Consider the following 15,207-nt stretch of genomic DNA (forward strand, 5'->3'; position numbering starts at 1 on the left):
CTGTGGAAGTAGTTGAGTTGGAAACATTAGGGACCTTCAAGCAGCTATTGGATTGGTACATGGATTACGGTAAAATGATATAGTGCAGATTTATTTGTTCTTAAGGGCAGCACGGTAGCATTGTGGATAGCACAATTGCTTCACAGCTCCAGGGTCCCAGGTTCGATTCCGGCTTGGGTCACTGTCTGTGCGGAGTCTGCACGTCCTCCCCGTGTCTGCGTGGGTTTCCTCCGGGTGCTCCGGTTTCCTCCCACAGTCCAAAGATGTGCAGGTTAGGTGAATTGGCCAATGATAAATTGCCCTTAATGTCCAAAATTGCCCTTGGTGTTGGGTGGAGGTGTTGAGTTTGGGTAGGGTGCTCTTTCCAAGAGCCGGTGCAGACTCAAAGGGCCGAATGGCCTCCTTCTGCACTGTAAATTCAATGATAATCTATGATTAATCTAGGACAAAGGTTCGGCACAACATTGTGGGCCGAAGGGCCTGTTATGTGCTGTATTTTCTATGTTCTATGTTCTATGTTTCCGGTTGGGGAACGCACGTACTGCTTTCTTTGGCACGCAGTCGTCCACACATTTGCTGATGAGGTCTGTGACGGTGGTGGCATATTCATTTAAGTTGGCTGCTGATTTCTTAAATATGGACCAGTCCACTGTCTCTAAGCAGTCACATAAGAGCTCTTCTGTTACCTCGGACCAGCACTGCATGACCTCCTTAGCTGGATTCTCCCGCTTGAGTTTCTGCTTGTATGCCGGGAGGAGCACCGTCTTATGGTCTGATTTCCCAAAGTGCGGTCAGGGGATGGAACGGTAGGCACCCTTGATTTTTGTGTAGCAGTGGTCAAGAGTGTTGTCGCCCCTGGTGGGACAGGAGATGTGCTGGTGGAATTTTGGCAATACACTCTTGAGGTTGGCCTTGCTGAAGTCTCCGGCCACGATGAACAAGGCCTTGTTCTGTTCCGTAGTTGTTTATAACTGTGTACAGTTCGTCCAGCGCCTTCCTCACTTCTACCTGGGGTGGGATGTAGACCGCTGTGATAATGGCTGAAGTGAACTCGTGTGGAAGATAGTATTCACGGTCAGGCATTCCAGATCCGGGGAGCAGTAGGTCACCAGGGTCGCCACATCCAAGCACCAGGAGGAGTTGATGAGGAGGCAAATCCCTCCACCCTTTGCTTTGCCTGATGACCTCGTGCGGTCCGCCCGGTGAATTGAGAAGCCTTCAGGTTGTATGGCACAGTCCGGTGAGGCGGGCGTGGGCCATGTCTCTGTGAAACAGAGCACACAGCAGTCTCTTACTTCCCTCTTAGAGGTAAGTCTGGCGTTAAGTTCATCCAGCTTGTTTTCGATCGCTTGGACGTTTGCCAGGAGTATGCTGGGGAGAGGGGTCTTGAAACCGTGTTGCTTCAGTCTACCCTGCAGATCACCGCCTTTCCCTCGCTTCCTCGGTCGGTGGCTGTGGCTGGATGGTCCTGGGATCCGATTGGAGATGTCTGACCTTGTGGAAGGTAGGTGGTCGCGTCTGGCGGGGTCGAGGGTGCTGGCGGGGACCAGGGCGCTGGTTATGTTGCCGGGGTCACATCTGGCAGGGTCCTGGGTGCTGGTTGAGGTAGAGGGGTTGCTAGGGGGGCATGTTTGCGATCCGGGTGGGTCCCGGCGTTCTGCGGGCATGTGAATACCTTGCAGCGCGTTCGGGTCCTCGCCCGGGGTCTCCGCCATTTCGGGGCTCCTGGGTCGTGGGCAGGGGCTTCCTGGGCAGGTTGGCCTGAGTCTCGTGATCTGTTCCCTCCCTGGGCACTCCTGCAGTCGGGTCTTGAAGTCGGCCCGGTCAGGCCTCCACGTGGATTTTTCTTTCTTCCATCTCCAGGTAGGTCGGGTTGCTGGGCGGGCCTCTCCGGGTCGCTGGGCGGGCTCTCGTGGGTCGAGTTGGGCTGGGTCTCATCGCTGGGGGTCGGGTCGGGAGCTCCGGGGACTGGACCGGGCGATCCAGGGATTGGCTTCAGTTGTTAGGCCGGGTTGGGAGCTCCGAGGCCGGGTCAGCTCCAAATCGAGGTCGGGGCTTCACTTCCGATTTGGGCCCGATCCACTTCCAGGTCGTGGAGGTCAGGTCGGGTCGGGTCAAAAGGTTTCCACGGGCCTCGGAGGATGTTCAAGCCTGCAAGAAAAGATAAAAGAGAGAGGTTAGTAATAATGTTAGTCTTAGAATTAAATTTTAAAAGATTAGAACGAGTATAAGTTAAGTAAAAAGTGGATCTGGTGGGGTGAGCTCGCAGAGAGTCGCCTCGCTCCGGCGCCATTTTCTGGAGTGCATCATGTAGATGGTGTTCACTACAGCCACACTGCACTGCTGATGGAGGAAGTTAATGTTTTTAAGGTGGTGGATCAAGTGGGCTGATTTGACCTGGAAGGTGTCCAGATACTTGGGATTTTGTTGGAACAACACTCATCCAGGCAAGTTGAGACCTCTGCCTTTGTGGACGATAGAGAGGATTTGGTGAGGCACTAGCAGAAATACCCAGCTTTTGATCTGCTCTTGTAGCTGCAGTGCTTGTTTCTGGTCAATGACAAGCTCCTGCTGATATTTCCCTCCACTCAGACCCGGGAGATGCTGATGTTCCAGAATTCAAAGCTGTTGAGCATCAAGGGGACAGAGAGAAACTCCTGTTGCCCTCTGCTTTTGTGGCATGATGTTATTTGCCATTTGCCAGCCCAAGCCTGGATGTTGCCCAGGTTTATCTTCCATGTGGGGACAGACCACTCCCATTAGCTGAGGAATTGCAAATAGAATTAAAACAGCATTCATCAACCTAGTATTTTCAAACAAAATGACTTCTGACCTTCTGATGGAGGGCAGTTCATTGAAGCAGCTGAAGAATGTTGGGCCTAGCATATTGCGAAATTTCTTCAAGAGTTTGTTATGATCCCCTTTAATTTCTATGTTATCAGGGCTTCTCGATGACGCACTGTCAAATACTGTCTTGAAGTCAATGAAAGTCATTAACCCTGCCCCTGGAATTCAGCTCTTTGAACATTTTTTGAACGAAGGCTATATTGAGGCCTGGAACCATGTGATTTGGGGAGAATCCAAACGGAGTTGGAGTGATTCTTGTCAGCATTGTTGGCTACATTTAGAGTACGCTAATTGGATATGGAGGTTATTGGTTTTGGCCATGATAAACGGCCTTGGCCTCACATTCCCCACTGAGGCCCCCTATTTAACCTGAGTGCCGTTCAATAGCATTGTGTTTCTCGGTGCTGTCAGTGCCACGTGGCTATATGCGCTCGCTATGGGTCTTTGTTCCCATTTAGTTACATCACACCCTGTGACTCTATGACTGTGGTTGTTGCCTGCCAATTTTGGCCAATTTTCCACATTTTGTAAGTTAATAAGATATAGGAGCAGAATTCGTCCATTTGGCCCATTGAGTCGGCTCTGCCGTTCTGTTCCCCATTATCCTGCCTCTCCCCGTAACCCCTGACCTTCATATTAATGAAGAAATTCCTTATTGATCATGAACACCCTATTTGTGCTTAGGATGCTGTCAACCTTTTAAAAAAAATAATAAAAAAATTAGAGTGCCCAATTAAGGAGCAATTTAGTGCGGCTAATCCACCTACCCTGCACATCTTGGGTTGTGGGGGTGAAACCCACGCAGACACTGGGAGAGCATGCAAACTCCACACGGACAGAGACCCAGGGCCGGAATTGAACCTGGGTCTTCAGCGCTGTAGGCAGCAGTGCTAACCACTGCGCCACCGGGATGTTGATAACCTAAAGAGCTACCAAGCTGGATATGAAATCAGCCAGAGTAGTTCTTTCTTGGAACACATGAACGAGGAGCAATTCAGAGTAGGCAATTTAACCACTCGAGCCTGCCCCACCGTTCAATACGATCATGGCTGATGTCATCATGACCTCATCTCCACCTTCCTGCCCGTTCTCCATAACCCTTCAACCCATTACCAATTTAAAATCTGTCCTACTCCTCCTCAAATTTACTCGCTGTCCCAGCATCCACTGCAATCTGGGGTAGTGAATTCCCCAGATTCATGACCCTTTCGGAGAAATAGTTTCTCCTCAAAAACTTTGCTACCTCTTATCCTAAGCGTATGACCTCCCGTTTCGGAATGCCCCACAAGAGGAAGCATTCGCTCCACATTCTCCATGCATTTTATCATCTTGTTTACCTCAATTTGATGATCTCTTATAAATTCTAGAGTACAGGCCTAAACTGTTCAATCTCTCTCCATACGACAAACCCCTCATCTCTGGAATCAACCTAGTGAACCTCCTGGTAGATGCCGGGGTAGCAGCTATATCTGGAGTACAGGCTCCCATGCTACAGCCTGAAGGTTGTCAGGGCCTATAAGCATGCTGTCTGCAGTAAGCTTCGTTGTTTCTTTATCAAGTGGAGTGAATCAAATTGGCCAACAAGTACAAACAAACAAAGAGCTTTATTGGAAAGGTGTTTGCTCAACGGGCTGCAACGGTAGACTTATCGTTTGCCATGTCATTGGAAATGCATAACGCTCTGTAGCAGGCCAGAATTGATCATTCAAACTGATATTTCTGACCGAAGGGGGACTGAGTGATTCAACCTTTTGTGTACTGGGTTGCATCTCCTGCCATTAGATATTTTATTGTCCACCAACATTCATGACTGAATGTGACAAGATGACAGGACTTGCATCTGATCACCTGGTTATGGGTCATTTTAATTGGTTCTGGCTATAGTATTCTGCTTTAACATTCATTTATTACTGTGGTGTGGCTTCCTCCAGTCGACACCTGTATTTAAGGCATGTCTGCTGCTGCTCCCGGCATTCTCTTTTATAGCCCAAGGTTGATCATGTTGTCAGCAACCCAAGTGATATATACCAGGTCAGTCCCTCCGTCCTGGCACCATTACAGAGAATCTCTTTTCCCACTTAAGGCTTTGATAGCCTTCCTAGTGTAATGCCTTGATTTGAGCAGACCTTTTCAGCTGAGGGGCGGCACATGGCGCGATCTACTCGCTGCGTCGTGATCGACCGGGAGCGCGGTGTGGCTGGTAGATGTCAGGTGTAGCCTCCTGTGGGCTAGCCGGCAGCTAGTGCACCTTGTGGCATCTGGATCGTCCCCACAATGTGCGTGACCAAGTTGTGCTCACTTAAGTAGGTTTTAAACGTACTCCAGCAAACTCACCTGGGATCTATCGGCCTCCCCATGAGGCTCCAGCCAAGTGCCATACTGGTCCACACAAATGCTGACCAAGCAGAACGGCACTGGGGGTGGGGGTCTACCAGGTCATTGGAGACCCCTGGGTGGCTAGGGACAGGACGGTGTCTCCACAGCCCTCTCCCTGAAATGTGGCTGCCTGAGTGGCAGTGCCAAGTGTCGGTCCCTGAGGATGCTCATGAAGGGAAGGTGGGACATGCAGGTAAGGTAAGGAGGGGCCTCTGGGAGTTTGGGGGAGGGGTGTTGGTGATGGGGCTGGAAGGGAGGGCTTAAAGGAATGTGTGGGGCCTGAGGGGGGGGGATTGGGTATCTGCCCGGGGGGGGGAGGGGGGGGGCACGGGAGAGTTAGAAATGTCCAAATGTGTGGAGTGGTGATACTGCCCATGGCGGAGGGTATGGGAGCCCATTTAGAGATCGGAGCTCCTTTCAAAATGGTGGCCCAATCTCTGAGGATCTGCTCTGGCCAGTTGAGTTCAGCTCTCCAGTGGTGATAAATTCCAAAGTGTGGGTTCTGCCAGGGAGAAACTCCCCGGACCCCAAAAAGTGGCTCAAGTGTGATTAGAAAGCGGTGGGGGAACCACCACCACAAATGACACTCTTTCTGTTAGATCTCTCCCCTTATTTTTATAATTTTGCCTTCGGGCATGAGCTGTCGGTACGTCCTTAGTGCTATAAGGTAGGGAGGTCCAGGATTTTAACCCAGTGACTGTGAATGAATAATGGGAGAGTTCCAAGTTCGGGTGATGTGTGATTTGGAGAGAAACTTGAAGGTAGTGGTGTTCCCATTCATCTGCTGCCCTTCTCCTTCTGGATGGTAGAGGTTGCGGGTTTGGAAGGTGTTGCTGTTGTTAAAGGAGCCTCAATGAGTTGCTCCAGTGCATGTAGAGTATACAACCAATAAATACAACCATCTTCCTTTTGTGCGAGGTCTGTCGACGAGTTTCTCCTCTGATTCTTGTTGGCTCCAGTTTTTCTAGGAGTCGTTGAAGCCACACTCACCAAATGATGCTTTGGTGTCGATGGCAGTCATAACTGTGTCCCACAGCCTTTTGCATCCTGCAATGTTGCGATTGTATGCACAGTGCATGCCAAGAAAGTGGTCTTTGTCCCACCGCCTATTGAAGTACTTGAGTATTGTTTGAGTTTCACTCATCCAGGTAAATGGAGAGTATTCCATCGCACTCTGAGACTTGTGCCTTGTAATTGGTTGGCAGGCTTGAGGAGTCAGGAGATGAATTACTCCCTTCAGAAACCCAGCCTTTGACCTGCTCTTGTAGCCACGGTATTTGTATGACCGATCCAGTTCAATTTCTGGTCAATGATAACTCAACAGATTTTGATAGAGGGGTAATTCAGAATGGTAATGCCATTCGATGTCAAGGAGAAATGGTTGGAATCTCCCTTAAAGATGGTCATTGGCTGGAATTTGTGTAACGTGAATGTTAATTGTCACTTGCCCAAGACTGGATGTTGTCCAGGTACTGTGAAATGGTACTGAACCTCCAACTTCTGACCTTGTGATGGAGGCAAGGACATCGATGAAGCAGCTGAAGGTGGTTGGGTCCAAGAACTCTTGCACCAATGTCCTGGGACCAACGTCCTGGGATTGAGATATTGACCTCCAATAAATACAAGTATTTAAATACAAAATTTCTATTTGGGTAACAGGTTTTATTCAGTCCTATGTCACTGGTTCCTTCTGCAGTCCACACACAAGTTCAACTAATCAAGCACAGTGAGCACCAATAGCAAGCAGACTTGCACAATATACACGTTTGCCACTTTCAGCACAATTCTGAAGGTTGTCAAGGACTTGTTACATGTATGCATGAACTGCTTCAGTGTTGGATTGAACTGATCACCGCACTCTTAGCCTACTGTCCCCCTTGAGACTATTTCCCTTTGTGCTAGACATGAATCTGAGTCAGTAAAGAATTTTCCCTGATTCCCATAACCTACAATTTTACTTAATATCGCACTGTTGTCAAAAGCGGCAGTCGCTCTCTCAACTCCCCTCTGGAATGCGTATTTTTCTTCTATGTTCGGACCAAGGCAGTCATGAGGTCTGAAGATGACTTGATGCATTCGCTGTGCTAGTAAACTTGTTTCTCCTGGAATTTTTACATTTATAAAAAAAAAAAAAATGTATTCTCTTGAACCTCTTTTGCCCTCTGATTCAATCCCTGGGATTGTTCCTATGCCAATGGCACCAAATTAAACCTCAAACCAGCCTTAGTATTAAAGGAGAAAGTGTTTTTTTTCATATATAAAAAGAATTTTGCTGAGTTGCTTTGAGATTTGAAAATAGTTCTTGTTTTATATTTTTTTCCATCACCCTGATATTCATTTTAGAAAAAGGGTGGTGGAAATGTTGAGCTACGTGACGACAAACAATTCTATTGAATTGGTAAGAAGTGTCTTGTAATTTTTCCATTCTGCCCCCAACACCTCCCAGAAAGTCATATTTGGTTATGGGCTCTTTGGTTTTACTTGACACTGTTGTAACTTGGCCCAAAAAATCCGGCATTCAACGTGGATTAAGGATGATGGGTGGGATTCTCTCAAACCGGGCCGGAGAATCGCCGGGCGTGAATGGCATGACGTCGCCCTGACGCCGGTCCGCTGATTCTCTGGAGAGCGGAGAATCGGCGCCATTGGCGCTGGCGCGGTCCCGGTCGGGGGCCCCCCGGGCGATTCTCAGCCCGGCATGGGCCGAGCGGCCATTTATTTAAAAAAAATAAATAAAAATAAAAATAATCTGAGTCCCGCCGGCGCCGTCCACGTGTGGCCTTACCCGGTGGGACCTTGGGGGGGGCGGGGGGGCTCTTTTGTTCCCCGCCGGCCCCTGTAGCACTATGCCATGTTGCGTTGGCGCGGAGAAGGGAGCCACTGCGCATGCACGCATTGGCGCCAGTCTCACTGTGCATGCGCAGACCCACGGCGCCCATCTGATGCCGGGATCGGGTCGCCCCAGTGCCGTGCTGGCCCCCTGTAGGGGTAAGAATCGCTGCTGCTGAGGCCACGCTGACGCCGTCGAGTAACGTAACAGCCTTTACGGCGGCGTCAACACTTAGCCTCAGGATCAGAGAACCCTGCCCTATATCTTAATTTGTGGATTTATTTTGTGTTTATCAATGACTTGGATGTGTCTAAGATGGCTTCTTCTCATTTTCAGGAGCTCGAAATGCAAGCCCGAGTCCATGGGTTGCCCACTATGTCCTCGGCCCCGAGTCCAACGGAGCTGGTGACTCACCTTGTTAAGCACGAGTCCTACCAAGGGGACAATTGCCCTGATTACCTGCAGCAGCAATCCTTACCTCAGATGTTGAATGAACTCAATGAAGGATCCTGCGGCTTCTTGGACCCCCTGTCCCATTTCACAGACTTGTCCTTCAGTGCTGCTTTGAAACAGGAAAACCGGCTTGATAACATTCTCATAGATAACACAATCTCTGATCCTTTGTTGTCTGCTGCAACGTCACCTGATGCATCTAAAGGAAGCAGCAGGAGAAGCAGTTTCAGCACAGATGAGGAATTATGAAAAATATCATTATTGTGCGGTGAGGGACGAAGATCATTTCACTTCTTTAAAAAAAAATGATTAAACGCACTTGAGGTGATTTGCTTACTGCTTGATGCCCTGTGAGCCATTTGCACATCGAGCTGTTAAACATTTTTACACTGAAGGTTAGAATCCTCTCCACGTTTGCTGTTTATTTCACCTTTGGTGCTGCTATTAATAATCCTTCACGAGGGAAACTGAGATCTCGCGTCCACGTGGACAAATAAAACTTGCATATTTTCTGAAGAAATATGGAATGATGTGCACAATTAATAGGGAATGTATAGCTCCAACATTCCTTTCCTGAAGTAGATTTGCAAATGACAAATTGATCGGTATACTCTGGCTCAAATTGAAGTGGAACAATTATTATTTTTTCCGTAACGAAAATTTTTCTTTTGTGGAGGAGAAACAATGAGGTCAAAATGTGGAAATATGAATCTGGCAAAACAGTCGGACAAATGCACATTAAACTATTTTAAGCAAATACAGCATGACTATGTCTTATCCAGCTAACAGTTACAGACACTAAATGGACTATTGAAGGGTCAGCTGGAATTGCACTTTTTTTTTCCTAAATACAAAATAATGTTTGTATCATTTTAGAAATTTAGGGTGAGGTTGTGTTTCTTCCCCTGTCGCCCACCCCCTTTGCCAAGGTACGTTTTCAGTCCCAGCTGCATTCTTGTGCTTCAAGGGGGACAAAGATTCTCGGCCCACCTGACTGGGTGTGGATTAGAATTGTGCATTACTGCCCATTCCTGTTTCTTTTTGACAGCAAGCAAATTGAGCAAAGGGGAGATGGGAGAGTTCATTTCGAGAAATAAGTGCCGACATGATGCAAAAAAAACTTTTTTTTAAAAAGAAATTATTGGAGTACTGGATCTGCCTTTCTGGACATATGGAAGAATTATGTTGCAGTGTTACACACGAGCCCTTGTTTCAAATATAATGTGTGTATATTAGTTAATTAGTGATGCATTAAGCAAGTGCATATAGTAGAAAATGCTTAATACATTTTTGATTTCTTTTTTAAATGTTGAAAGAGAGCTCCCACAATGTCTGAGTTTTCAGACGTTTAGTTCCTAAGGAGTGTTACATAACTTGTATTTTGCAGTAGCAAAAAGTAATGGTCTTGGATTTTGTGCTTTTGAAAAACTACTTAATGTACCTCAAGCCATGTTTCTTTTTAAAAAAAAAAAAAAAAAATAGTAACCTATTTTCCCCACCATGTATTAATTGTTGGATCTATTTGATTAGTAGGTAAGAATGGCATAATTAAAATATGTTGCAATTAGCAAAAGGGGCATTGCGCGAGGTTTTTTTTTTTTCTAACTATTTTCCTTTTTTTTTCAACAACAGCAATGGTATTCATTTATGCTCCATCTTTACTAGAGCAAAATGTTCCAAGGTGCTGCTCGTGGGACACTGAGCCAAAGATTTGGGAGGTGGGGTGCGGAACGATAATCAACGAAAGGACTTGGTCAGAGCTGAGTTTTCAGAAAGTCTTCAAGGGAATTGGAAAATTCAAAGAATTCCAGTGTGTGTGACTGCACTCCGCTACCAAATGTGAGGGTCAATACAGAGGGGGCCCTAGAGTCAGAAATGGAATGTTGTAGTCTCTTTGTAGATGGGGAGTACGTTACAGAGTTTGTCCTGAGGTCATGGAAGGGTTTAATGATGAGGATGAGCATTTTAAATTTTTAAGTGCTTGGGGGACCAGGTGCCAACGGAGACTGGCAAAGATCGAGGTGATGGGGAGCAGGATTTGATCGAGGAGGTGATACAGGCAGTATAAATGTTGAAATCTGTGATTGGCCTTTATTCGTTTAACTGATGATGATGATGGTTTGGTGTTGCATCAGCTTTTTTGGACCTGCTGGAAATGTCCCAAATTGATCAGCTATAATGTTGTTGTGATATCTCGAGTGGTATTTTCCAATACATGGATCAAATTGCAATTTTGTTTTGGAAGGTTCTCGTTCAAATAAACTAGAATTCTTGAAAGCTGTGTATGAATGATTTACCATACAACAGAATGGAAAATGAAAATCTCATTCAATCTCGGGCATTTAGCCAGTCTTTGCTTTAGGAAGCAGAACAAAGACAAGTAATATTGCTATTGAAGCCGCAATGTTTACCCTGTTCTGTGTACATAGGTTTATTGTGCCAGTTATGAATGAGGGATGAGATGACTATTTTGACAGCTTAATGACCATGTTAACCAGCTACTTGTGCAACGATTTCTGGACTTGAGCACTGATGATGATTGAGAGACTCCAATCTCTATTCAAGGTTATAAACTACTGAAAAGTACTGTCATTGTATAATTACAATTTTTGTATACAATAACCATTTGTAAAATTTGTACAGATTTTAATCTTGTGTAAAAGATTGAGTGCTAAATTCTTTATGTAGAGTCAGTGTCAAATGAAATGGCCATGACTAAAACTAGTAAACTCACCATAAAACAACATTGAAACTTGTGATCTTCATATTCTGCCTTGTGTTGCCTTATGCCGTCATAAGGTCACCTAGCTTAAAGGCCGGGGAAAAAAAAAAAAATCCATGCCAAAAACATGGGGCGGGATTCTCCGTTGTCCGACACCAAAATTGTACATCGGCGATCGGGCAGAGAATCGAAATCTGGGCCAGCACCGGTTTGCGATTCTCTGCCTCCTCCAAAATGGTGGTCATCGTGTCGCACGCAGTCGCAAAGCCATTGCCGCCTCATCTTCCTGCCCACCCGCGATGCTCCGCCTACAATTAGTCGCGTTCCGATGGTGCGGGACACTTGGTAACACAAATCGTGAACCTGGCGTGTCACCTGTGGACTGTTTCCAATGGCGCCACACTCGGCTAGGGTCCATGCAGCTGCCCGGGGGGGGGGGGCTTCTGCAAGGGCTGGGGGGTGGCCAGCCCGTGGGCTGTGGGGACGCAGATGGTGAGTTTGGTCTGCACGGCAGTTGCCATGGTGTACGGTGCGACCACTGCTGGTCGTCAGCCATGCGCATGGACGATCCGGCCATTCCCTGGCCATTTTCAGTGCGATCCGTAGGCATTTCACGCGGAGCTGGAATCGGCGAGGGGTTCGAGCCGATTTGCCGGTCATGAAACGCCACTGGTCCCATGCTGGCGTTGGCTCTTAGCCACAGAAACTGAGAATTCCGCCCATGTCTGCTTCTGCCAGTTAATGAGAGGAGGGGGTGGCCCTGTTGGAATTTCTCAGCTAAGACTCATCAAGGCCAGGCCCTGGCAAGGGGAGGGAACAGGTGGCTGGTGAGGGCAGGGGCTGATGTCCTCATCGGGATGGCCATTGTCAAGGGTGCATGATTAGGGCGCATTATCAGGAGGGACATGCATGGAGGACACCATAGTTCACCACTCGGGCACAATTGACCTCTGGGCAGGGTGCATCCTTCCACCACCTCTGGCAAAATGTCATGGTGGTCAGTGATGGATGTGCTACTCTGGCTACATTTAGTGGCTCCCACATCATATCCTGCTCCTGCAGGCCCGAGAAAATTCAGCCCCCTGTTACTGCAGGGAACTAGAGACAATCCCTTGAGTGGAATTGGTGCAGGCACTGAGGGAGATCAATTCATGGAGTCTTGGTTCAAGGATCTGGCGGCAATGCCACACGAAAAATGAAGACCTTAAATGCGTGATGAAGGTTGGTGAGTGCAGTTACATTTGACCCCTCATACTCGTCCATACTCTGCTCAATGTATTACATCCTGCTCACTCCCCCCAGAACCAGTTCCTAACACTCCGGATTTGCACCTATCCATCTCGCATTGACCTGTAGGAGGCTCATCACCTGAACGCAGTGTAATACAATCACTGACATTCTGCCTGCCTTCCCTCTTGTGGGCTAAGGATGTCTGCCCAAGAAGGGAGCAATGGGGGTGGTGGAGAGCAGTGGTGGTGTTACATCTCCATTCCCTGAATATTGTGGAGTAGATTTTTTTTTTTTCTGTCTCATGCCCGTTCTTAACTTCCACCTTGGCCTTACCTTATTACATGGTATGCAGTGCAAGCTGTAAATGGCCTGATCATCTTTGCTTCCCTGGCCAGCACAACACACCCACGAGGACGTGAGAGAGTGGCCGAGACCTCGGGAAGAAGGACCATTGCTTGATTGAAGAATCCCAGACGCAAACTCTGATGCTAGGGCACGGCATACCTTAAAAGAGGCTAGTCTAGGCATTGGGTGAGTCACTAGACATTACAGCCAGCAGAATGGGTAACTCATATCAGGTCACTGGACAATGGGGTCGTACGAGTTCTTCGCTAGGGGACTCTGAGGACCTGCATGAGCTTTCATACAGGAGAATGTTAAATTCCTGGCAGCCAGTTGGTGAAGCAGTTTAGAAACCAATATTCGGGTCCCCAGAAAAGCCCTGGAACCACATTCCTAAAAGCATTGTGGGTGTACCTACACCAACTGGTCTGCAGTAGTTCAAGAAGGCAGCTCACCACCTTCCCGAGGGTAATTAAGGATGGGAAATATAATAATAATCTTTATTGCCACAAGTAGGCTTACATTAACACTGCAATGAGGTTACTGTGAAAATAAATGCTGGCCTTGTAAATGATGCACATATGGACAGCACAGTGGTATGGGCAGCATGGTAGCATAATGATTAGCACAGTTGCTTCACAGGACCCCAAGTTCGATTCCTGGCTTGGGCCACTGGCTGTGCGGAGTCTGCATGTTTTCCCCGTGTCCGGGTGCTCTGGTTTCCTCCCACAGTCCAAAGACGTGCAGGTTGGGTGGATTGGCCATACTAAATTGCCCTTAGTGTCCCAAAAAGTTAGGTGTGGTTATTGGGTTACGGGGATAGGGTGGTGATGTGGGCTTAGGTAGGGTGATAATTCCATGGGCCGGTGCAGACCCGAAGGGCCAAATGGCCTCCGTCTGCACTGTAAATTCTATTATCTATATCCCATGAAAGAATTTAAAAAGTGTTCATGAGATAAGTCTATTTGTAAAAGAAATGGAATGGCTGTATCAGATGGAACACACAACTGCAGCCACGTGAGAAACCCGCTTTTCAATTCTCAGCAGGTGAGTCTCGCTGGCACACATTGCCCATCCCTATTACCCATGAGAGGTTTGAGGGTGGGCCTTCTTTGTGAATTGCTGTAGTCTGCAGAGTAAGCTCTCACTATACTCTTAGACGTATTATTACATATTCACACATACATGAATCATATGATTTTTTTTGCAGATTGACAAATAGTTTTCTTCCATGCTGAATGCTGTTTGATGTTGCCAATTATTTTTACTTATTTTCTTATCCTTAGGAGTGGAAAAGTCCACAAATAATGCATCATCGATGAGGGGGGAGCCCAGCAGATCAGTGCCGAAGACGAGGCTGAAGCCAGATGTTCCGAGTGGATGATCCACCTCTGCCTCCGTCGGAGGTCCTCCGCATCACAGATGCCTGTCGTTGACCATTTCCATTCACTCCACATGATATCAAGAAATAGCTGGAGGCACTGGACACCGCAAAGGATAGGGGACCCTGACAATAATCTAGCAATAGTACTGAAGAACTGTGCACCCAGAGACGAGCTGTTCTAGTACAGCTGCATCTACCTGGCAATGTTTAAAGTTGCCCAGGTATTTCCTGTTCATAAAAAGCAGGACAAATCCAACCTGGCAATTACTACCCAATCCGTCTACTCTTGATCATCAGTTGAGTGCTGGAAGGGTTCATTGACTGTGCGATCGAGCTGCTCGCTGACGCCGAGTCGAGATTCCACCAGGGTCACTCGGCTCCTAACTTCATTACAGCCTTGGTTCAAATATGGATAAAACAGCTGATAAGAGGTTAGAGTGACTTCCTTGACATCAAGGCAGCATTTGACCAAATGTGGAATCAAGGAGCTTAAGCAATACTGGAGCCAATAGGAATCGGGGGGGGAAATGTTGATATTTAAAATTTATACAGTTTCCTATTTACATACATCTTTTTTGGTATATCTTCTCCTCCTCCACCTCTTCTGCCCTGGGTGTTCTATCGCTGAGCTCCTGTTCTTTCCCCCCCCCCCCACCCCCTCTGCGATTTTTGATGCAGGCCGTGTGGATTTTTGGGGTGGGGGTTCCTGCCCCCTCTTCTCCTTCTTCCCCCCCCCCCCCCCCCTCCATGCTTCTCCCTGTGGCTCACATGGGTTTCCTCCTCTCCTCCCCTCCCCTCTTCCCCCTTTGTACTTCCTTGTATTGTGTGTTCTTGTCTGCTCTCCCCGAGTCTCCCTCTTTGCGTAGTCACTGTTGGCCTCGAATAGGTCTTGGGAACAGGGCGACGAATTGCCTCCACGCATTGCGCTTCCTGAATCTCACTCACACTGTCAGCATCCTAGGGGTTCCTGAACTGGACGAGCCATATAAATACTGTGGCTGCAAGAGCAGGTCAGGCTGGGAA

General features: G+C 47.6%; 1 protein-coding gene across 5 annotated transcripts in view; it reads left to right on the forward strand.

Moving 5' to 3' along the window:
- LOC140396542 (transcription factor EC-like) overlaps positions 1 to 11,250 on the forward strand; it is a 150,437-nt gene extending 139,187 nt beyond the window's left edge. For 4 of the 5 annotated variants that reach the window (XM_072485271.1, XM_072485272.1, XM_072485273.1 and 1 more), the window contains one exon: positions 8,390 to 11,250. In XM_072485271.1, the coding sequence (XP_072341372.1) occupies positions 8,390 to 8,755 (366 nt within the window). In that variant the 3' untranslated portion in view covers positions 8,756 to 11,250. The remainder of the gene's footprint in view (positions 1 to 8,389) is intronic. The other variant, XM_072485270.1, reaches the window with a different exon arrangement.
- The last annotated feature ends 3,957 nt before the right edge of the window (positions 11,251 to 15,207 follow it).

This window comes from Scyliorhinus torazame, chromosome 19, assembly GCF_047496885.1.
Source record: "Scyliorhinus torazame isolate Kashiwa2021f chromosome 19, sScyTor2.1, whole genome shotgun sequence".
Classification (NCBI taxonomy): Eukaryota; Metazoa; Chordata; class Chondrichthyes; order Carcharhiniformes; family Scyliorhinidae; genus Scyliorhinus; species Scyliorhinus torazame.